A 24,745-nucleotide genomic window follows, 5' to 3' on the forward strand; every position below is an offset into this window, starting at 1 on the left:
CTTGAAAAATCTTCTGATCCTATATTGTACAAAAATCCAAGTGAATTGCATCTTATCTACAGAAGAAAATAAAGTTTTAGACTATATAGTTTCTTGGGGTTAAATGAGTAAGTCTAAAAGTCAACATTCAAAGAATTATTATTGATGTGTTAATATCCACTTAGGGAATTTGGCAGCTGATCTTGCGTTCTGTGACTTACCCAGCAACTTGCATAATGGAAAACAGTACATGCATTGTTTGCAAATGACACCAGGCTATGGTGGGAATCAACAAGGAGAGCCAAGAAATATCTAAAGAGATGTGGCCAAGGAGTTGATTAGAAGTGGTCAGTAAAGAGCTGTACTTTATAAGCCAACAACATTCTGAATGGCAAAAAGCCACAGGGATTAAGGGGAAGAGGACATATTTGAAAGTATAGAAAATAACCCATATGGAAAATAATGATTTTGGGTATCAGCAACATCACATCTTAATAAGCAAGCTCTGCCATATACAGTATTAGCTGTATTACTTTAGACAAATCAATTGACCTCCCTAAATCCCAGAATCCTAATTTATAAAATGGGGTTTAAATATATAATAGATTCTCGTTAGTTAAAAAATTAAGATAGATATATCTATAGCTATATATCTATATCTATATATAAATATATTGAATCAAAGTTTATTGGGGTAACAATTGTTACTAAAGTTACATAGATTTCAAGTGTACATTTCTGTAATACATCATCTATATATCACATTGTGTGTTCACCACCCAGAGTCAGTTCTCTAAGAAAGATATACTTTTAATACTAGGTAAAAAAGTCAATGAGGGAAATTGAAAAGATAAAGATTCTTCCTAACAGTAAAAATTACAGGATTACAGAAACAGATAGTGCAATATGAGTTTTAAGCACACTGCCATGGTTATGATAGACTATTCTCTATGGCCAAGTAGTGGACTAATGCAGTAAAAAGGAGAATGTTGGTAACAACTCTAAAAATTGTTGAGATTTTTTTCTTTCCTCTTGTCTATCATCTCTGACAATGTATTTAATAGTTTTTTATTTTCCATTTGATGCTCAGGCATGATGGTTTACAGCTCCATAACGTAAGTCTACTACATATTTAAATTAAAAATTTCTTCTATTCCATTACTTCAACTTATATAGAAAACAACTAAAAATTCAGCATGTTTTTAAAGCCTCAAATGCATGCCTTTTGTTAATACTTAATAGAGGAGTCAAGACAAAACAAACTAAAAACCCTACACAAACTGCACTTTAGAAGGTAGATATTTCCTTAGCCTGAATTAACACAGTTCATGAGTATATGGTTCTTCTATTACTCCTTGAAATTGGAACTTGTATAAGTGATGAGCTTTGCTCCCCACCAGACACACATACACAAAGGGAGATATGGGCTGTGGATCAGCTATCATAATGGACATCCCTGAAATAAAGCTCACAAAGCTATAAAAAGCACATGCATGAAATGACAGAATAGACTGTGACTGTCAAATGTTGACTCAGTAACAGTTAAACCCTTCTGGCTGAACTTTTTTATGGTTTCCTTCTATACTAATGACACGGGAAGAACAAAGAAATGAAAAAAAAAAGAAAGGTTTTTAACCCTCCATTTATGTAAACCTCACAGGCCACCAAAGAAGATGAAAAAAATTTATAACGTCATAATGATTTATCACTTGGAGATATTTTTCATCAGCTTAAGTGAAATACAAAGAAACAATGCATGTGTCCACCTCCTCAACTTCTCTGTTTCACCCGTGCTTATTGAGATCACCATTTTCTAAAAAATAACTATCCACACACATAATCTACCAGCACAAATGGGAGAAAAAGCTTTCTTGTAAATTATATATAAATTTTATACAAATACATACACACACTCTCATACATACGTACCCTTTCCTCCAATATCAACAAAAATGCAAGTTGAAGAAATCTTTCACTAATTTTACTCTGGTCAAATGGTAATTTATCCATTAGGATATTCCCAGACACTTTGGTACTCTGAAATCTGGTATCCCCTAGGAATATTTTCCCATTCATTTTCTCCATCAGAGAATTATAGGGATATATGAACTAAGTGGCTGGAGAGGTCCATCCATAAATGTCTTCTGGTCTAGTCACCTACACAATCAGCCTTATCTCTCTAATCCTGATCTTTTCCCCCTTGTAAATCCAGAGATTCTCCTAGCGGAAAAATTAGAACCCATAATATTACTCTACATTGTAATTTCCTTTTATTAAATTTGGTCGCCAGCTTCATGAAATGTTTCTTGAAGTGTAATTCTAGCTACATTGCTTAGGATCTTAGTTTCATCAGGCAATCTGATACAACTTAAATGTATTGGCAGATCAAGTTTTCGTAAGAAGTATTATGAAGCTGAAGATAGATGGAATGATTTTGAAGGAAATGCAGTTTCTATGAATTCAAGTCTTAATCCAGATGAATAACTGCCCAAGACAGTAAAATGACTTATGAATAAAATTGAATCCCTTTTTATGACTTTTAAAAAATTGATTTTAAAATGGTAGAAATATTATAAAGTTGACGACACATAACGAATTTCGATTTTCATGAATGAAGAGAGAAACATGAGGAACAGTGACAATGCATGTTCCAGAAAAGATAGAGCTGGCTGTTATAAGGATTAGTTAAGAACACTTAGTAGAGGATGTGGTTACAACAAGAAGCTAATATGGATTCATGAAGAAAAACAATGTTATAATGACCTCAGCTTCTTTTTCAATAATAATTGGAGTGCGGAATAGAGTAGCTCAATGGCCATAATATTTTGGCCTTAACTCAGTTTTGGATTATGTTCCTATCAATACCCCGTTGCCATGATGGAGAAATTGCACAATACCCTCAAAAAGAGAGTTGAATGGGGTGGGAAGAGGAGATCAACAATAGCTGTCTGTACATATCTTTAGAACCTCCATGTTTAAAAAGAAGAAACACCTGTTAATTGCGAAAGAGATAGAATTTAACCATATGTAGTTAAGTAATAGTGCATTGACCAATGGTTATAAGTTATTAGGTGGAAGATAAACACCACTGAAGGAAGAGTTTTCTAATAGTCAGAACTATATATCCATTGAATGGGTTGCCTCAGGATGTAAAAACTTTCACCTCCCTGGAGGTTTTCAAGTATTGGCTAGATGACTACCTGCCTGGCATATTAGAGATATTGAAGAGGCAATTCAATGTCAGGTGACAGGTTGAATTAAAGGTCCTTTTACATTTTCTTTCAAACCTGCAATTCTACATCCTACTTGACTGGACTCCTTAAAACAAATGGGAGTCATACATTTGACAAATGTATAAAACTATACATGTTTTCTCTATCTGTAAATGACAATTTCCCCAAAAGTTGTTAATTAAGTTCCAAAACTTAAAGTGATTCCATTTATAATTGAGAATTCTATAATCATTCTCCTAAATTCAAGGAAGGTATTTAAATTATGAAAAAAATATGGTTATTGAAATATATTTTGTGAGCAGACTGTCCAATAATAATCAGATTTACAGATTCAGGTACCTCATGAAAGGCACAGTTATATACCCAAATTCAACATTATGATTTCGTCTTTAAAACAGAAAACACTGCTATAGAGAAGTCACTGAGGCCTGAGGGTATAATGCACAGAAAAGCCACTCAAGGAATCTGTGGGAAACAAATCATTCACAAAGAAGGCATGCATGAATACTCTCATGGTAAAAGATTGGCTCTTGCATATTTGTTGTAATGGTGTTTATGGTGCGTCCATGTGGAAGAAGGAAACCAGGAGAGGAAAAAACTAAGACTCGAGTTTTCAAATGCCTGTATATGTGGTCAACATTCAACCAAAGTCTAAAAAAAAATATTTGCTGTTATTTCGAACCAGGGCAGATATAGATGTTGTGCACAACGAGTCAAATCTGAAAGGTTAATGTGAGAAAAACAGGAGGCCAACAAAGAAAAATAATAGAATTCACAACCTACACAAGATATCCAGCAAGTGGGTGGGCTACACAGATGTAAACACCCAATTAGAATGCTGTCTGATAATAATTGTTCTACAAACAATGGGTAACTCAGTTACTGGGCTACAGAAACATGGATAACTTTTCTCTTTATATTTCCTTTTCATGGAAGGAAAGCTATAAAATTGTCGGCATTCTTATGAATGTATTTTCAGTAGCCAACAGTTACCTCAGTTAAATAAGCATAACTGGACTACTTTATATTTATTTTTAAATTTTTTAAAAATTGTTATTAAATTTATTGGGGGGACATTGATTAGTAAAGTTATGTAGGTTTCAAGGGTACAATTGTGTAACACATCTTCTATATATCACATTGTGTGCTCACCACCTAGAGTCAGTTCTCCCTCCATCACCATGTATTTGTACTTCAAAGAATTGTAGTTTGGTTCAGAAATGCTGGGTCTGACAAACAGAAGCAGGCACATCAGGGTGATAGTTCACCCTTCCATCATCCATGGTAGTTTTAGGGGACGGGAGAGGAAAACGTAGATTAGAATAGCTATTTAAATCTCGTTTTAACGAACAGCTAAAACTGCACATGAGCAGCAAAATAAGACTGAACATGTTCTTTTTGTTTTCCTAGCTCATTCTCTAGTGAAAGGGCTGCTACATGGTAAAGAGAAGAAGACCTACAAAGGGAGCAGAAACAGGAAAAACAAAGAATTGGAAAAAACATATACAAATTGTGGAGATGGTGATTGCTTAAAAGAGATTTTTGTGATAAAGCCTCAAAAAAATAAAAATACACCAAATAATCCACACAACGAACACTGGAGAAAAAGCTAACAAAACAGGCACTGGGTTGCTTTGTTAAGCTTCTTCAGCACGATCCATTATTAGAGAAGAGTCTGAAATTCTAGCCAGAGCACCTTGGTTTAAAAACTGATCTACCACTTGCATCCCTGTCATTGTCTCAAATCTCAGGTTTTTAAAATTTTTAAACAAATATAAGAATACTGTTCTGCTTATATTACAGTATATCCAAGAATGAAATTTGATGTGAAATTACTCTCATAAAGGTAAGGCAAAAATTACATATCAATAGCCGTTATTATTCCTATGACTCATTCCTGTCTCATTTGTAAAACTGGAGGAAAAGTGTAATTGTAAAGAGTCAATAATACCCTTTGCAGTAAATGCTAAAGTCAGAGTATTTTTCTCCTAATTTTTAATATACATATTGGTAAAGTAGCAATAAATGACAATAGAGAATGCAATACTTCTACTAAATGTAAGAGGGTGATTGAAAAACAAATGTCTCTTTAGTTCAGAGTCTTTGTGTTTAACAGTTGTGAAGACACCTGTTTGATCTTGAGAATGAGGGAGAAAGCAGGGGAGAAGGTAAGGAAAGACCACTTTTAAGAGACCAGGTTTTGAAACATAAGACTGCTGGTCCACAATAAAAGTGATTTATACTTTGCTTACAGAAAATTTAGAAAAATCAGAAATGTGGGGTCATATATGTAAATTTACAATCCCATCACCTTAGCATAACTATTGTTTATTCTTCTCCCAGTCTATTTTCTGTCTACAGTGGACATGTGCTTTTAAAACATTCAGATCATTCTCTACATGGTATTTTCAAACCCATTTTTTTCAAGAATACCATTGTAAGCATAGCCTCAGATCTTTAAATGAATAGACAATTTCAATCATCGGAGAGGCCTGCCTATGTGAAAGCCCAATTTGGCATGCCCTATGTGTCTCATTTTATTGGACCATCCTGCACTAACCCCTCTACCAGAATGATGTAAAGAACACAAGACTCTCTGTTTGAAAACACGCACAGCTTTTCTAGGCTCGAAAATTAAACCATAAAAAGTTTACTGAAAAAAAGAAAAAGAAAAAAAAAAAAACCTTTAAAAAGCTCCTTAAAAACTCACACCATAATTGCTCCCCACCAAGCGTGGGCACTTGCTAGCTGCAAGTAGTGGCACTGTGACAAATGTAGCAAAACTGAAAGCGGGCTATACTAAGAGAAAGAAAAAGTCTTCCACTGGCCATCTGTGAAAATAAGGCATGTGGCCATTAAATGCAGAGGCTGTAAATATACACAAACTCCATGAAGCAAATGGCAAAAAAGGACTAAACTTCAAGCTCAAACAAATCAAAATGTTTAATGCATAGTTACCACTGCTGGACGAAAACAGCTCTGATCTTTGCAGTCTGCAAACTCGGCATGTATTTCGATTAAATACCCCCAAAAAGAAAGGGAAGAAAAAGAAAGAAATGAAAAGACAGAGAAAAGCCATCTGGAACAAAAGGCTATAGACAGCCTATACTCAATTTCTAGAAACAAACAGCACCTTTAACTTGTACCAGCCTGTCGAGAACGTCGATTGGAATTATTGAAAGGCTGACATATAGAGTGATGGATGTGTGATGACATAATACCTATTTGCCTTTTTGTCATGGTCTTTGAAAACTGGCTGCACTGTGCTGATAATATTCACTGAGGGTTTTTCTTCTCCCTTTCTGTCCCATAAGAAGTGTTCCCTAGCTAAGACACTCAGAATTAAGAAGGTTTTATGAATGAAAAACAAAAGAAAAGAAAACATAGGGATCAAATGCCAACTTGCACATAAAAAGCTGCTCAAGATTTTCTAATAATCAGTTGCCTAGAAAGCAGTTCCCCATCCATTTTATATAAATTTTCAGAGTAGAGAGGCTCCAATAAGGAAAGGCAAATATTCAATGGAAGATTTTATGTATCCTTTAGTTAAAGTCATCAAACAAATAATCATATGTAAAGTAGAGATTTTAAAATAACATGTACTCAGTTTTATAAAAATAAAATATCAATCGGTGATATTTTAATTTGTTCCTAGGCAAATTCTAACCAGAGGATTGAATAGTTTAGGGACTTTTTATAACACACACACACACACACACACACACACACACACACACACCCTGGTAAAAGCTCCTACTTGGCCACACTGTTGCAATGGTATCTCATTCCCTCCCGGAACTTCTCCTTCATGAAGTTTTTCTCTAAGGATTGAAATATTTAATTCTAATTTGACTTCTCTAATGCATTTTAGCTAAAGGCAACATCTACAAAAAGCCATCCATTAATCATTAATTAATTGTAGAATCTTCCACTGAATGCAGAGGCATGAATCCCTTTATATTTATTTTTTCAAAGCAAAACCTGTGTAATTCACAATTCATCACATGCCTTCTCCTTTACCAAAGGAAGGGACATGTGTTAGATAATGCTGAACTAGATATACTGTGTCAGTTTCTGAAGAGTGAACACTGCTTGTCCCATCCATCAGATGGCCAGCCAAGCATCAGGAAAGAATGATGGATCTAAAATTATTACAGGGCTGCCATCCGATACACTTACTGCCATTTGTAACTAATACTGCGACTGACACATTTTTTTCATTATTAAACATCCACATTAAGTCAACATTGGTCACTGTCATTTCATGTTTGGCACTCTGTTAAAGGGAAAGAAAAGGGTTGACAATGGCAGAAAAGAGGAGATTGTAATAGAAGAGTTTCCAAGTGCCAGAGTAATAAAATTAATCCTTATTTACACATCAGCCTACATATATAATCTGTGGTGAGGATTCTTATGAGTGTGACTGACAACTGAAAAAAGACACTGATGTCATTACTGGGTAAATTATTATTTACAATATACATGCTATTCACCAAATTTTCATCTTTTTATATAGGAATTTGCAAAGAATTTTCACTGAACCTTAGAAGGAAAAGTAAGACATTTTCCTAACCTTTGCAGTTATAGATGAATTCGTAGCATGTGTAGGTGTTTAGATTTTAGATATACTGTAGGCAATTAATGTTGGGTGAATAAATTCTCTACTTTAAGAAATGTATGCACACATTTACATGTGAGTGATATCTGTTTTATATAAGAAAAGCCATAGAGAAGTTGGTCTTAACACATAGAGAGATGTCTGTGAACACACATTCATTGATTCAACCTGTCACCAAGCAATGTTTTCTTGTGGACATGTTTGTATGAAATTTAATTCTTTATGAACCACAGACAAGTTATAAGGAAGGTCCTGAACGTATAATAGCAGACGAGCAAAACCAGTTAGGTAGATGACAACAAATATAAGCCAATTAAAAATAAACCACGTTCGAGAGCTTTGAGATAATTTTTCTAAAGTAGCTGTGGCTCACAATGGCCTTTTTCGACCCAACTGCCCTTCTGGTGCTTCTTTTCTTCCCTGCCAAAATAATCTTTGATCTTAAGATACCCCTTGGTCTCAGGGAGGATAGGAGACGGTCTCCCATTCAGTCTCAGAAAATAATTCACGGTCAATTTAAAGCAGTCTCTCTTCCTTTGGCCAGTAATTGTCTTAAAGAGCTGCATAGGAACCAACTCTACCCAAAGGAGATGTCTGTGGAAGTCAGTTTGAGGGGTGCAATGAAACACCCCTAAGTGAATAATGTAAAAAACATCCCTATGTGAATGAAGGAAGAATGAAAAAATCTCTATGTGAATGAAGGCGGAATTTAGCAATGAGAAAACGAATTCCCCTTCCTGAGTCTTCCTGCCTTCATGGGATATTTGTAGGTCAGCAATATTTTGTGACCCGAAGGGGAAAACCAAGAGAATCACAGAGATTTCAACCCTGACAGCAGGGAACTGATGAACTAATGTCACCAACCTGCTACCACTAATCCTTAATTTCATTATATGCTAAACGTAATCCTTGTTGGAGCTACTGTATTTAGAGTTCCTGATACATGTAATGAAACACATTTCCAGCAGCATAGGAATCATCTTCCTAGGATAAGAACATTGGGGGTAAGAAAAAAGGGCAGGAAAATTCTAGTCTATTCCTCATTTCTGTTCAGAGCATTAGGCTTCTATTACATTAATATTGCCTGGTGGGATTTCCTATTAGGTATGGATACCTTCAAATATAAGGTCAGAACCTGAGTATGTAGTTGATTGGATGGTCAAAACTACCACTTTGGTGTTAATGAAGTAAAGTGGGTGTTTTTTATGAAACAAATGTGTAAGGGTCTTCTCTCTGATCCTTCCTATTATTCATCCATAACACTAATCTGTAACAGAGCTGTGTGGCAAAAGATAACATTATTTGAATATACAATCAGGCTATAATTAACCAGAGATGACAATTATAAACAATGCTGTGTCCCAGAGTTTCCAAGAAACCTGACATACACAGTTCTTGGTTAGGTTGAAACACTTCTAAGAAAAGTTAAGAAATGAAAAAATCTTTTAGAAGTCTTCAATTAAAATCTGTTTCAGTAAAAATGACTTTCAATATGTGTTTTGGTACATATTACTGGAAAACATTCGTCCCTTCTTCACACCTCTAATTGTTTTCACTATCCAATTACAGCTTTTGAGAATTCAGACCATCTAGTTGGGACAAAAAGTTAATGTGTATAAGACGTGTTCTCAAGAAACCAGATCTCCACTACAGGATTCCAATTATCTGGATCTCAGGTTATACCACCAACTTTTAGACTGATGGAAAGAACAAGGCTGGATTTCTTTTCTTTCCCCCTTTCCTTTCTCCTAGCTCCTTTCCATCTTTTCTTTCTTTTAGGACACCTATTCTTTACATTTCACATACTTTCTGGGTTTAGGAAGTTGGGAGTATTATTTTAGAGAGAAAAATAACCTTTTTTGGGGATTCAAGTGATATGAGAAGATCAAACTAAGAGGAATTTATCATATGTTCTGTCTTTCATTAAGAACTATCAAGTAGAATGTCAAACCAACTACTGAGCTATCTTCGCTTTGGCCATGGGTAAAGTTGGGTGATTATAAAAATCTATTAAAATGGTAGGCATTAGGAAAATAATGACACAGTATGTATAGTGATGTCACTTCATGTGGAATAACAAGTATCCTCCTTTGCCAACTCAGGTATGTAACCGATCTGATATACTTAAGCAATATGGGGTCTTTATTCAATTCCTACAGGCAGGCTCACACACATAAATATGCCATGATTATCAGTCAAAATAAAAATTTGATCAAAACTGTAAACATTATAAAGGCAGAGGACATATTTTCTTGTTCAATACAGTACCTTAAGTACACAGCACTGTCCCTAATACATAGGAGGTACTGATGTTAAATAATTGCTAATTAAAAGATACAACTTGGACATTATCTCATTTCCATGAGTTGCACAGACATAGATCAGTCATTGATACTATAGAAATGACACCCAAGCTAGTTCAACAGGAAAAGGCAACCACAGTAATACCTACTTCTAAAAGAGCTTCAATAATCTCATTTTATTTTCACGTATCAAGGGTAACATAAGGGATACAGTAATTTGGATCCTTCTGCTGAGAAGGTTTACCTACACATTACAAGAGTTTGCTGTGTTATTGTAATAATGGAACTGTTTATATTTTAAGATTTTCACTTAAAAACCGATAAAAACATAAGATATAACTCAACAGCATTCGAAGTACATGGTGATGAGATTCGAGAATGAAAACCTCCTTGAGAATGCAGACATCTTCATGGGCCAGTAGATTTTGTCAGGTATTACTTCAAAAATAGACTTTTAAAAAAGTTATCGTTCTACAAAATAGAAAGGAAAACTGAAAGCAGTAGCTTTCTACAGAGGCACCTCTTAACTCCTACATCTCAAATAGGAAGCGCTAATCAGAAAAATAAAGTATGATTGTGGAGGTGGCACAGAAGTGGAAATAAGGTCCCCTAACAATGGACAACTATGGAATAAAGTGAATGCAGATGGTTCCACTCCCGTTACTTAATCAAAAGGCTGAACAGAGTCACTGGAGCCGGCATAAAGTCGTGTGTTAGAACAACAGCTGATCTGTATTAGAGAAGATTAACTCCCAGTGCCAGGGTGGAAGGCCCAGGATTATTTTATGTACTTCCATTGCCTTACAAGCCGTCAGCACAATTATTGCCCTCCGATGTGAATGACTGATCTGTAACCACAGCTAAACAGCATGCTGCTTAGGGGCCTGGGAGCTTCATGAAGATGAATTTCCATACCATCAAAGTGCTTTTAATGGGCTCCCTGATCCAACCACAAGGCCTGTTTTGTAAGTATATAGAACTTAGGATGAAGGCTTCCTGTCCAAAAGGATTTGGTCGGTTGTCACTTGACAATTCCCAGCCAGCCCCGGAAGAGGAGAGGGGGAGATAGGTAGAGTTGTCTCTGCTTTGGAAGATATATATACATATATATATATATATATATATATATATATATATATATATATATATGTATATGTATATGTATATATAATGTATATATATATATACACACACACACACATATACACATATATATACATATACATATGTATATATATGTATATATATGAAGGGTACAGATGCTTGCTGAATGCAACCAACTGCTGTATCCACTGCTGAATTCAATGCGCTTCACAAATAATGGCAATTTAGCTATGCTTGCGAGGAATAGCTTGAGTCACTTTGCATTAGCATCTGGCTGAGTGTTAAACTCATTTCTACATGGGGAGCAGAGAAAAGGAATTTCTGTTTAAGCATCCTTTCAAGAATGTTTAAATATTTGAATATAAATTCCTTTATGCTTGCTATCATTCCTTCTTAGAGCTGTCACTTTGCTTTTCCTCTTCCCTTCTGGTGCTTAGCTAGAAAAATTTTGTGCCCGTCTCACGGCACCAATGTTGCTCCTCTTCTGTTGTGAGACTGTGACGGATGATATACTGACCCATGTTCTACTCTCTCCTCCAGAAACAGAACAGAATTGAAGTCATTTCTCCAACATTTGACCCACGTTTGGACCACAGGAAAAGTATGGTTGGGATAGGATCACACATACATTGTACCCTCACTGTGCCTATTGCTAGCTTCTTAGAGACTATACATCAAATTCCATGCAAATCCCTGGAAACCAGAAAGCTATCCAAATTAGTAAACAGCTCACTCTGTGCAATACTCTTTGACTCTGACTCAATAGTTTTCCATGATGATCAACTAAGTAGCTGATCATTTTTTCTCTTATCATATCTATTTACTCATAATTATAGGATTATTTAAAGGGGATTCAATAACACTTCAAAATTTCAATTCAAACATATCAAAAATTACCAAAAGAAGTACATCACTCTGAGCAGTCTATAATATTTTTCTGAATAAAATAGAATCTAGTTTAGACAAAAAAGTTTAAAATGATTAAATCTCAAATCAATTCAGAAGTTTCCTGGGCTCAGGTAGAATAACAATGTCCCCATTTTAGAAAGCATATTTTGTTTTATAACAAAGTCAAATTTTCTGATTGTGCAGTCACCTAAAACTTGGCCGTGCTTTGCATTAGAAACATATGACAAGCTTAGGATCGCAGATACTTAGCCTATGAGCATGGGTATCAACCAAGCTTATGCTGATTAAAGAAGATTCAGTATTTTCAAATCCAGTTCATCCCCAAATACAAGTTAAGCATCTTTGTAAAGCAAAACTTTCCCTCAGACTCAGACATCTCAAAAGCCATTTCATTTTAACACAGACTGGACAGAAAAGAAGATGTTAATTGTTAATAGGATACCAGAGAATTAAAACCCTATTTTTGGTTGGTTTTGATTAGGATGGGCATGGAGATTTCTGTATTGACAGAAGGAAAAAGGGAGGGAGAATCATTATTCTGAGATGATGAGAAAATGAAAAGATCATAAAGAAGAAAAGCATTCAGGCAATTTAAATATCTTTGTAAAGTCGGTTATTTTATGAACTAACCTTTTCTGTCCTGCAGTTATTGAGACCTAGACTGTTCACAACAGCTACCTTCCCATCAAGCACCTGTTGTTCCCGCCGAAGTTGCTCCTTCATCTGCCGAGCTTCTTGGATTGCCTTGGTGACAGCATCATGGTCATTTAAATAACCTGAAGATATGACAGAACAAAGGGTATGTTTTGTACAAATGCATCGATAGGTTAACCTTTAACCATAAAAATCACTTCGTTTTGGGTAATGGCTAGTGTCTGGCATATAATGATTTCCCAATGGAATTTGTCTAAATGAATCAATGAATGAATAAGTAATTGAGGATGACTAATTCACATAGTCATACATAAACATGGAGCCAAACATCTGTAGTAAAAATATAATATTTAAGTGAAATATAGTCGTTTCCACACATTTGGAAATAAATTTAAGGTATAATTTTAAATAAACATTTTTATCTGAATATTTTGTAGTGCAAAAATAAAACCTATCTTTGTTTTTTTTTTTTTTTTTAATGGAAGGATTATTTGAATGTTACCATAGGCTATGAATATTGATAATTATCACTATAATTATTGACACTCTCATAGCATTAGAATGGCCAATTTAGAGTTTATGTATAGCACTACTAAGTTTGTTATTTACAGAAAGAATAAATCATTATTCACTGACTGAAAGAAGCACATTTCCCCCGAATCCATTTGTGGTGAAATAAACCACAGGTGGCAGTGGTTGGCTATGGACAAAAACTTGCAATAGTTAAGAGGCTAAATTTCAAGCACAGAATGTAACCAAGCACCTGTAATTGTTTGATAAAAAAATTGTGGTTACTGGTAACTATAGTCACACTTAATTCACACTCTTAATAAGATGGTCAAATGACCAGCCTACGTCTGGAGCTCCACAATCCAGTTAGAAAAAAAAATTAAAAAAAATTGCCACAATATTTTTTTAAAGAATAACAGATATAAGGAGCAAAACTAATTTTAACTTAATTTTAATTTTAACACTGGTCATTTATTTATTTGATACACATTATTATGATAATCTGCATTATCTTAGGGTAGAATACCAATGAGAAGAGATTGTTTTTGCAAATATTGGAAGGAAAGCTAATATCTCATCTTTCACTCTCCCTATCTTTTAACTAGGGCATAAAATGGTATAAACTGAATGTATAATATGAAATTGCCCAGAAAAGGGACTTGTTTGTGACATGAGGCTAAATCTAACCAGATCCATTGGTGAATTGTGACAGATGGAGGGACTGTGAGACAGAAGGCAGGCACTAATCACACATAAAATGACCGGCTTGCCTCAACATGTTCCGTGGATTCCAGCAAACTTTACACCCTAATCCATTTTTAGAACAAAAAACATCTGGGCCATAAATCCTCTAATCTGCCAAAACACGCTATTAAATCCCATGATTTGTTGAAAAACACTAAGATTAAAGAAAGGAAATATAAAATGGCTAACTGCCGTGTTAGGAAAGTGTTATTAATACTCTTTCTTTGTCTCAATTATGAATGTTCTGGTACTAAAGAGCCTTGTCTAATCATGTCAGATTACACATCCTCGTTGTATTGCTAGACTCTTCTATCTGATCTGCTCATTGCCAAAAAACATAGAATACTTTCTTGCTTCTTAAACATTTCTATTGAAGAAGCTGATGGGAGATTAGTGCAGTGCTTCAGTGCTGGCAGGTTTCTAAATGATCCGTGCCTCTCCCCACACCCCTCCTTACTGTGCACAGACTAGACCTCGTCCTCTGATCTCCTTCAGGCAGAAAGATCAGTTCCAGTGTAGGCAACTTGAGAGCTACTGTACATTTTGCTTTTTAGAGTTAAATTCTTCGGAACTTACTCAAAGAACAAAACGTCCACGCTCACTTTAAATAAACTACAAATCATAAAAGACTCTTTAGACCTAGGTCAGACCATTAGGGTTAATATTTACTATAAAAGATGGATGTTTTTAACCTTATAGTATCCTCAACATCCTGACTCGAACAAGTTTCATAACATATTATTGTTGAACTATTCTGTTCACAAACACTACTACTCTAGAAAGAAATATACCTCGTATATGACAGTGACGGTCTTGGTATACGTTCATTTAGTAAGATCCGAAGAAGATCAGCCTGATTTTCTTATCCTCCAACCCCCATTTATGTACATCCTGGCATCATGCATTTTTTGTCGTAGCTTCTCCAAAGCACAAATAGATGTGAAATGGTTTGGCACATGGTATTGAACAAAAATATAAATTCTTTATGCTTTTTAGTTGCTGCCAAGACAACCTTATGTAGGAAAAAATGATTAATAGAGATGCAAAAAGGCTGCAAGTTATTATGGGGATAAATGATGGACAGACATATGTTCTGTAATGGCTATTTCTAATTTGAGGTGTGTGTTCATGTGCAAGTGGAAATAGGTGTTCACTTTAAACAAACATTCTTGCTTTTAGAGACTCTTGAGTTTTAATTAAAATAGTATATGAAATATACTATTATAAAGATACATTTGTATATAAAGATACATTTGTATCTGCTCTGTTAAATCATAAAAGCTAGTTATATATTAAAGAGTTAACTCTCAATCGGATTATTTGCTGGTTCTTTACATTTTGTTCTGATCACGGTCACCAAATTTCCAAATCTTGCTGATTCCCTCTCTGTTGGCAAATGGTTTCACCTTGATTTTGGAATGATCGGTAAGGCTGAACTTTTCCCTTCCGCCCCCCACGTTTCTATACCATGTTACCCTCAGATCTATCTCCACTTATGCCCATTGCCTCCTTCTGCTTCCATGAAAATGGTACCTCTAATTTCATTCAAGGCAAATCCTTTAAGCTCGTGTTCTAGATTCCTATACCTCACCATCGGTTATTGTCTCACACATTTATATCATCTATCTGATAGTTTCTACCATCTCCACCACCTCAACTTGTAAGTACTTAAGTTTCTCCTCCTAGAAAAAGCAAATCACCTCTCTCTCTCTCTCTCTCTCTCTCTCTCTCTCTCTCTCTCTCTCTCTCTCTCTCTCTCAACTTTGGGAGGGCAAAGGCCAATATGGCTCCAGTCAGCAGCTCAGATGAGATTTGGGACATTCAGATTAGGAATCATTAAGATAACAAATTTGTGAGATCTGTAATCTTGTTAAATTGAACACAAATTGATTTTTCATGTCTCAGTGTTTCTTCTTAACCATTACCAACAAATTTCCCAAAATTAAAAAAAGGCCCCTTTTACACATTTTCAGGGACAGAAAAATGGGCAAACTGGAAAGTCTATTCTTAGAGGGGATAGACAGAAAGAGTGAATAATGGCTGCTCCACAATGGAAAAAGTTGTTGAAAGGTAGAAGGAAAAACAGGAAACTACTTATATGGGTTGAATTGTGTCTCTCAAAAAGATATGTCCATGTCCTATTGAACCCCTATTATCTGTGAATGTGACCTTATTTGGAATTAGGGTCTTTGCAGACGTTATTAAATTAAGGACCTTAAAATGAGATCATCCTAGATTTAGGGTGGGCCTTAAATCCAATGACTGGTGTCATTATAAGAGAAAGGAGGGGGAGATTTGGTGTGTAGACCCCAGGAAGAAGGTTATGTGACTACGGAGACAGAGATTAGATTTATGCATCTATGAACCAAAGAACACCAAGGATTGCCAGCAGCCACTAGGAGCCAGGCTAGGCAAGAGACAAGGAACAGCTTCTCCCTTGGGGACTCCAGAAGGAACTCACCCTTGCTGACACCTTGACTTCGGATTTCTAGTTTCGAAATGGTGATAGAATATGTTTGTTTTAAGCCACCCAGGTTATGATCATTTGTTGCGGTGGCCTTAGAATCCAGTATTCCACATTGGTCTTAGATGTGCCCCGCAGAATCAAGGGGCGATCCTTAGTACTGTGAAACATCTATTGTCTGCTTCAAATCCTTTCTGATTCCCAGATACATATACCTGTCTCCTAAGCTTCTCTACTTGGATGTCCCATGAGTACGTGAAATGCAGATTGTCTAGAATTCATCATTTTCCCACTATCCAGATTTGTTTTTTCTGTATTCATATTCCTTTCTAGTTGTAAGTCCAGTCACTTGGGAGTCATCTAAGATATTTCCTTTAACCCAGGCAACCAACAAAAGGCAACCAAGTCCTGTCAGCTTTGCCTCCCCCTCAGCTCTCAAATATGCATCTTCTCCATCTCGATGGTCCCTCCTTTTGCCAAAGCCACCTCATATTTCACTCAAGTTAAAGACTTAACCTCCTAATTGGTTTCCCTATCTTCAGGGAGACTCTACTCTGCTTCCAGATAAAGCAGTCCAAAATATTCCACAATAAGGAATTTGGATCGTGTCACTTTACTTGACTAAAAAGCCACCTCTCTGTACCCTAATGCTTAAAGGAGCATTTGATAAGATGATGATCTGTAATATTCTGTGAAAAAAAATTCCATGTTCAAATAAGTGTGGGATATGCTAATTTAAAGTTAAAAAGTTTTCTACATTGCATGAATTCTCAAAATCTTGAATACGTTAATGGGCTTCGTGAATCTTCAAGAAATAACAACAGTATGCAGACTTTCCCAAATATACTGGAACAAGAAACTCTTTAAGGTTCTCCCCAAAACGTCATTCTGGGATAAATTCCAAACACTTTAAAATGGCCTGAAAGTCTCTTCATGATATCGATTCTGCTTATCCTTCCCATGTCACTTCCTGCTGGTCTCTTAGGAGTTGTGTGCTAAAGCTGCACAGGACTATTTCCCGTTCCAAGCACACGCCTTCCTCCTCCCTCCCCACCTCTGTCTCCCAAGCTTTTCCCTTTTACTGAAATACTCTCTCTCTGGTGTGTTTGGGAATTTATTCAAATGTCACCCCTTCTGTAAGGACTTCCCTGACATACCCCAGACATGCTCTTTGGCAACGTGAGAGCTTCCATTTACATGCTCCTTCAAAACTTTATAAATGCTTCAACTGTCACACTGTCTCATTTTTCTAAGTTTGCCTTTCACACCAGTCTGTCAACTACTTGAAGGCACTTTTTTTCCCTTTCAATCTTTTATTCCTTTGGCCCGTGGCAGGGTCTGTTGAAGGTACAAAAGCATATTTCTAAGTTGAAAGTATCAAACTTTATAATTCCAAATTCATTGATTTTCCATGTCATCATATCAGTGGAAGCCTATACCATATGACACAGATTTATTAAAATTCATGGACTTAACAGATGCTTTCAGGGCAATACACATTCTTATTTACTAGATATTTATTTTACATAAGACTTTTCAGCTATAAGTAAAAGAAAGGGCAGAGGTTTTCAACTTATTTTCAACAAATATTACCTTTGTTCCTATTTTAAGGTCACATCATCATCAAATTTTTGGCACCCTGATATGCAACCATTTCTTCCTCTGTGGGGCCTCACAAAAATTAATTAAATAATAAATGTGAACGCAATCTGTAAATTGCAAAATGCTATGCAAATGTTAATTGCCAGATGTTGACTAATACCCCTAACTTCCTGATAATCCAATGAAAGGCTTTCTGTGAAACTATTACAATATTCTTGTTCAATAATTTACCCTCACAGAAGTCTTTCTCATTAAAAATGTAAACATATTCAAGGTAATATCCTCGTTCGTGTCATCATATTTTAAATTAGTAATTTGTAGGAATAAAGTACCAAATTAAAGTACTTGAAAATATTTCCCTTCATTTTATTGACGCTATGGGCGTCTACCACATTTGCTCAGGTAAAGTTTTACTTATCATGTGTTAATACCTCTGAGGAACGAAGGGTAAGAATATGTTCCAATATTTTCCTAAGACATGATAGAACAAAGACTGTAGGCATCTAATGCCTCAGTCCAACACTTTTGTCTGCTTATCCTCCAGAATTAGCAAAATGTATGGCATAGAGACGATATTTAATACCCATTTATTGAATTAATGAGTGGAAGGTTAAATAAATGACTGAGTAAAGCATCTAATGCAGAGAGGCTACCAATAGGCAATAACTGAAAAAAAGCATGTCAACCCAGAGACTATGACTGTAAAGCTTCAACCTCCACTGGCTATGAGTTTGGGCAAACTACTAGATCTTTATGGACATATGTTTCCTTGAAATTAAATCAGAGGAATAAAAATAGAATCATAGAACTTTCTACACTGTGACAGAAACTTACTTAGAATCCCTGGTAAGCACTTAGCCTCTTTAGGCCTCAGTTCTTTATCTGTAAAATAAGTTCTATCTAGACAATATGGATATCTGCTCTATCCAGTTAAGGGTCTATAATTCTAAAATTAGCTGCAGTGAGAACATAGATTAAAAACGCTTTGAAAAAAGTTAAAAGTATTGTACATATGTACAACATAAGTGAAAAAGGCCAATAAAGGAAAGATAACATCTAGTGAAAAGATTCTAAAATTATCCATCCTTCTTCTGAACTATTCATGCCTTTTAAGGATTCCTTTTCTTTGGAGCTGGCTATCATTTGCGTACCGTATCAAAAGCATTCTTATAGAATACACTGAAATATTGGTCTCCAACCTCAAAAACTCACTTTCTATATTTGTAGCTGACAGATATATAGCAAAGAGCCCCATGCCACTAACAATATCTTAAGCTATCTTTTGGTTCATAGTTTTCCAAGCTTTATTAATAGCATAACACATTAATTCTTCTTTCAGGGGTGACCTTTACAATACCATTAATGCTCACAGCTTTTATCCAACTACATTATTACTCATTACAGTTTCAGCTTTCAACATCTGCACTTGTTGAAAAGAGAAAAGTAAATTGTAGTGGCCTCACATCCTTGGAAAATATGAGGGATGTGTATGTGGTGAAGGGACTTTTCAGGATAAGAAATAAGAGAAAGTCAGATGATAAATGTCACTAAATACATTCTTGCCTTTCCAAAATATTTTGTCATACTTCATCCCTGGAATGCTGAAGTAAAACATCATCATAGGATAAAAATGCAAACATATTAGTTATTCCATTAGTTTAATATTCTAGTCCGAATGACCTTGCTAAAGTAGCTCGTACACCAACATTGTGATATTTATGGGCCTTCTTGTCTATTAAGGAAATGAATCATTCTTGCCAAATAAAATATTTTTTCTTTTACATGCTGAGGACATGAAAGCAAGTCTTATCTTGGTTCCATATAGGATGTTGAGCTGAGTAACTGAGAGTCAGACCGTAACAGAATGGCGCATAATGATAAAAAGCACATGTGTACCCCAAACCTTTTCAAACATCTCAAAACTTAAGTTTTCATTGTTTCTCTTCTCACTGCTGCCCCACTGCCCCAGACTGACTTCCTCTTGACAAAAAATCTGGAATTCTACCCTGTGCAGATGGAAGCATTTTAAATACACTCCTTTAGCTTTCTTTCTGTCCATCCCACAATTTCTCTGTAACTGTACACGTTTTTCATTTCCTTCAGTCTCAGAAAAAAGAAGGGGCTTTTCTCCTTTCCAAGGTTAATCCTTTCTCCTCTCTTCTCCTTGCTCTACCCTCACCTATGTACTCTTATATCTATAGGTTTCTCAAAGTGTTCTTTGAAAATATACATTATATGATTTTTCTACTCTAATCTTGTCTCTACTCAGCCTTCTCACGCTCACTTCTCACCATCAAGCTTGCAAAGAGATTGGTCAATACATTAACCACACTTTCTTTCCTCATGTTCTTCAAATCTTTGTAATTGGAATTCTGCTAAACCCGTCTACTAAAATTTCTCTGTCCGAGTCTACCTACCTATGACCTCCAGCTAAATCCTAATGCTTTTCTTCTTCAGATTCTTTAACTTTTCTGCAGAACGTGACACCATTGAATAACCCCTCCTTTCTGAACTATTCCTTTCCTTAGGCTAGCATAACACTGTCTTATCTTCATTCTGATTCTAAGACACTCATTGGGTTTTTATCAATTTTCTCCCTTAAAAATGTGTGGTGGTTTTTAAATATGTCCAAAGATACGTTGGTATGTCTTCCTTCAGACATAAAAGCTAATTCCCCTTCTCTTGAGTTGGGCTAGACTTGGTGATTATCTTATAATAAAAAGAATAAAGCAGAACTGACTATGTGTGATATTGGAGACCAGGTCCTAAAAGGCACTGGCTTATTTTTGTTTTTCCTCGTGATCACTCAACTCTGGGGAAAGTTAGCTGCCATGCTAAAGCAGCAATATGGGAAGACCCATGTGGCAAAGAACAGAGGTCTCCAGCCATGTGAGTGAGTTATTTTGCAAAAGGGTCATCCATCCCCAGTAAATTCCTGTAGCCCTGGCTAACATCTTGATTGTAACCAGAAGAGAGTCTATGTCAGACTCCCCCAGCTAAGCTGCTCCCGGATTCCTGACCCTTAGAAACTGTGAGGTAATAAATGTTGGTTGTTTTACCCTGCTGAGTTTTGGGTTAATTTGTTATGCAGCAATAGATAACTAACGTAGTAGATACTACCCATGATTCTTTACCCCACTTCTTTTCTTACCAGACACACTCTTTTTGATGAACTTATTTGCTCTGATTCAACAACCTCTATAAGGGATCATTTTCATGTCAAAAATTCTAGCATCCTTTTTGAACATCAGATTTACATCTATAATTTCCTCCTGAACATTGCGACTTAAATGACTCGTGTTTCAAATTCAACTTTTATTAAATGTTTATATTTATGTCTTCCCCCTAACCTGCTTCCAATCTAGTCTTCTGTTTCACAGTTAAAGCACTATCCTTCTTATTAATACTTGATGAATTCAAAATTCTAGACTCCTCTACCTCCAACTTGAAGCTCACCAGGTAATTCTATTGTGGATAACTTATGTCAATTCTTCTTTAATAATATCTCTTCAATCTGTTCTCTCCTTTGCTTATCATACCTATTTCTAGTCCATGTAACTCACTCTTGTACTCCACTAAAACAATAGTTTCCCTGATTCCAATATCTTTCTGCTGCCAATACGCTTAAAGTTCTGATTAGATTACTGTCTGGAGAAAAAGTCAAAATTTCTTAGGATACCATTCAGTCGGATTCCACCTGCCCCTTTCTATTTTAGTTTTGATCACTTTCCACTGCACAGTCATTTTATACTCTAGACAAATATAGTATTTTACTTAGGGTTTTCTCTTACAGGCTGAAATATCTAGGAATGTGTTTCCTTTTCACGGCTCCATTTGAATTAGGTTATCTCCAATTTAGCCCTCCTAGATCCTTCCCTAGTAGAACGCAACTCTCTCTTGTTTTTGACTCTTGGATTGTTTCTGTGCACTGAAATAGCACTTACGGTAGTTGACTTCTGCTATGTAATAGATGACTTTTCCCCCAACTAAACCGAGTTCCTGGACCAACCTCCTCATAACAGTATGAAAATAATAAACATATCTATAACTGTGGGCCGAAGCAAGTATTTATAGTCTAATTTATGTGTTACCAAAATACAAATTATTGGATTTTTTTAAAAAAATTAGCTTAGAAGCATTTTCTCATATTTGCTTAATCTACTGAAATGACAATTATGGAAAAATGAAGCTATCTAATTTTTATAATTCTTTGTGTGTTCTAGTAAATCTCAAGCAGTATGGAACTGAACAAACTTCACATCTTAATGATTGACTCCTGATTAGGCAGAATGTATTTACCATTATGTAGACTTTGTACACATTACAAAAAATGGAAATAAATTTCAGTAATGGAAAAGGCAAGTCTCTTAACAACCATATTCTGGAATCATTGCTCTCTGCAATTAGTGAGTTAGGATTCTTTTGTGTAAACTTTATAACATAAGTTTAACATCAACAAATGACCAGGTCAGTTAGATTTTTCAGGGGGGCATTATAACTTGAACTTCAGTTATAAATTTCATTTGCATGTTTATAACAGACCTATGAGGTTCATAAAATTGGAAATCTCCTATGGAACTGAAGCCACGCACAGGGTCTGTCTGATTTGCCATTAAAAGATGATTTCATTCAATTGCCATAAACAGAAAATCAGCAAGAACAAAAGAAAAAGAACTTACCTATTGTGCTAACTCTGGCTGAAGGACTAGCTAATGCTGCTGGGACAGAGGCTTTGAGGGGGCCTGCCCCACTGTTTATTCTCAGAGCTGGCATATGGGGAGAGGTGGGTGATGTGGGTGATTTGCCATCAGAGGTCTTGGGTTTAGCTGATAGGTTCAGTGGCTGTGCCACTTCATCCTGCAATAATTATTAGAACATGAGTTGTGATAACGAAAGGCTGATTAAAAACGGCTAGAAAAACATAGGTATACTGCCTGTCATTTCTCATGGAATTACTCCACCAATCAGTGATCTTAGAATTCAATCTGAACATTACAGTGTTTGGTCAGTTGTCAACAACATCACTTTTAATGTCAACAATGTCATATTATGAAAATCCTTATGTATAAGATAAAGTGCACATGCATTCAACCATCCAGAAAGCACGTAACTGATGTCACCTGTAAGAAATATTCTTAAAGAGCTATTATTTGTACTATTCTTTTTTGTTTACAGAAAATGCACAGTTCATATAAAGTTATGATGCAGATAGTTTTTTTCCAACCTCTGAAGAATAGGGGTGGAATTCCAAGCATCTTTGTACCCTGGTGCTTAAGTAAAGTACTTAGAATATCCATGATGGAGAAGTTAAATGGTGTGTAACTCTGACCAGAACTGCTGTCCAACTTACATTAAAAACAAACAAACAAACAACTTTCTTTCTTAGAAAACAATCTTTTTTCTTAGGATTCACACAAACAGTTTAGATTTGATCTAAAAATGAAAATAAACATAATTAACATTAGATTAATATGTACTATTTATTTATATACAACACTGTCCCAAACTCTCTGTATTTTTTATATCCCAATTTATTTTCCAGATTTTTCTTACAGTGTAGTACATGGACATGTGAAGATTTGTATATGGTCAGTTCAGCAGGTATGGTGATCTCCAATTGTTTTATGCTTGAATAGGCAAAGTTCACGTAATTTACATTCTGTTTTGTACTTATCTAATTAGCCCTTATGTAATTTCATACATAATATTTATGGCTACAACTATTGTTCACATTTTTATCATTATAAGAATCGGATAATATTAACATTATATCACTTTTCTTTCATTGAAAATTGAGAAAGTCATTCCTTTTCTGTGCTCTAACATTGCAATATGTGACATATTTATACTTTTTTATACTTTGTTTACAATATATCCAGCCTTACATAGGTATTATTGTACAATAAAAATACAGATTTCACTTAGCTATCGTTTAATCTTCGTAAGTTAAATACATTCAATATCTACCAGTAGTAGCAGGATAACTTATTGAAAGTAGTACAAGTTGGAATCAAGTGGTATGATTTGGTCATGGAAATGTTAACGTAAAAAATTTTATGTATATATTTACCAAAAACCATTGGAACAAATCACTTTATAAGAATGATACAATGGTGTAATATGATATCTGTTTCAGGTTTGTATTTTTTAAAGTGGTTTCCTGTTATTAGATGCCATGATTAATTGCATTTAGGAAGCCCATGAACAGGCAAGGGAAAATTATTCTTTTAACTTTTTTTTTTCAATTCTATTTTCTGATTCAGAGAAAAGAACAGTTATTTGAAAATCCATGAGTTAATTCAAATGGCAATCTGGGATCGTGTTAGATGCATAATAAGATAGTGACCATTATACCAAATTTATGGATTCATAGAATCTTGGAAGGAAGTTAAGTAAGATAATCCCATGACCAGTTCAACATATAATTTTGAAAAGTTTATTTTAGAATTTTAGAAAGTACACAGCAAAATCATTCTTAGCTCTTTCAATGTGAACATTTAGTTGAGCTGCTCAGACATAATTCTTTTATATGATGCTATGGTTGGCCGAAACCCAGGAGTATATCGTCCGTTTTTTCCCTATACTCCAGTATGAATGACTGGGTTCTCAAAATGTGGTCTTTGGA

General features: G+C 35.3%; 1 protein-coding gene across 21 annotated transcripts in view; it reads right to left on the minus strand.

The window, feature by feature from the left end:
- SOX5 (SRY-box transcription factor 5) overlaps positions 1-24,745 on the minus strand; it is a 946,176-nt gene that overhangs the window by 22,458 nt on the left and 898,973 nt on the right. For all 21 annotated transcript variants that reach the window (XM_088798391.1, XM_088798399.1, XM_088798419.1 and 18 more), the window contains 2 exons: positions 22,800-22,977; positions 12,777-12,922 (listed from right to left, as the gene is read on the minus strand). In XM_088798391.1, the coding sequence (XP_088654517.1) occupies positions 12,777-12,922; positions 22,800-22,977 (324 nt within the window). The remainder of the gene's footprint in view (positions 1-12,776; positions 12,923-22,799; positions 22,978-24,745) is intronic.

Source organism: Rhinolophus sinicus, chromosome 1, assembly GCF_057876585.1.
Source record: "Rhinolophus sinicus isolate RSI-liver-muscle chromosome 1, RSI-T2T, whole genome shotgun sequence".
NCBI classification, from domain to species: Eukaryota; Metazoa; Chordata; class Mammalia; order Chiroptera; family Rhinolophidae; genus Rhinolophus; species Rhinolophus sinicus.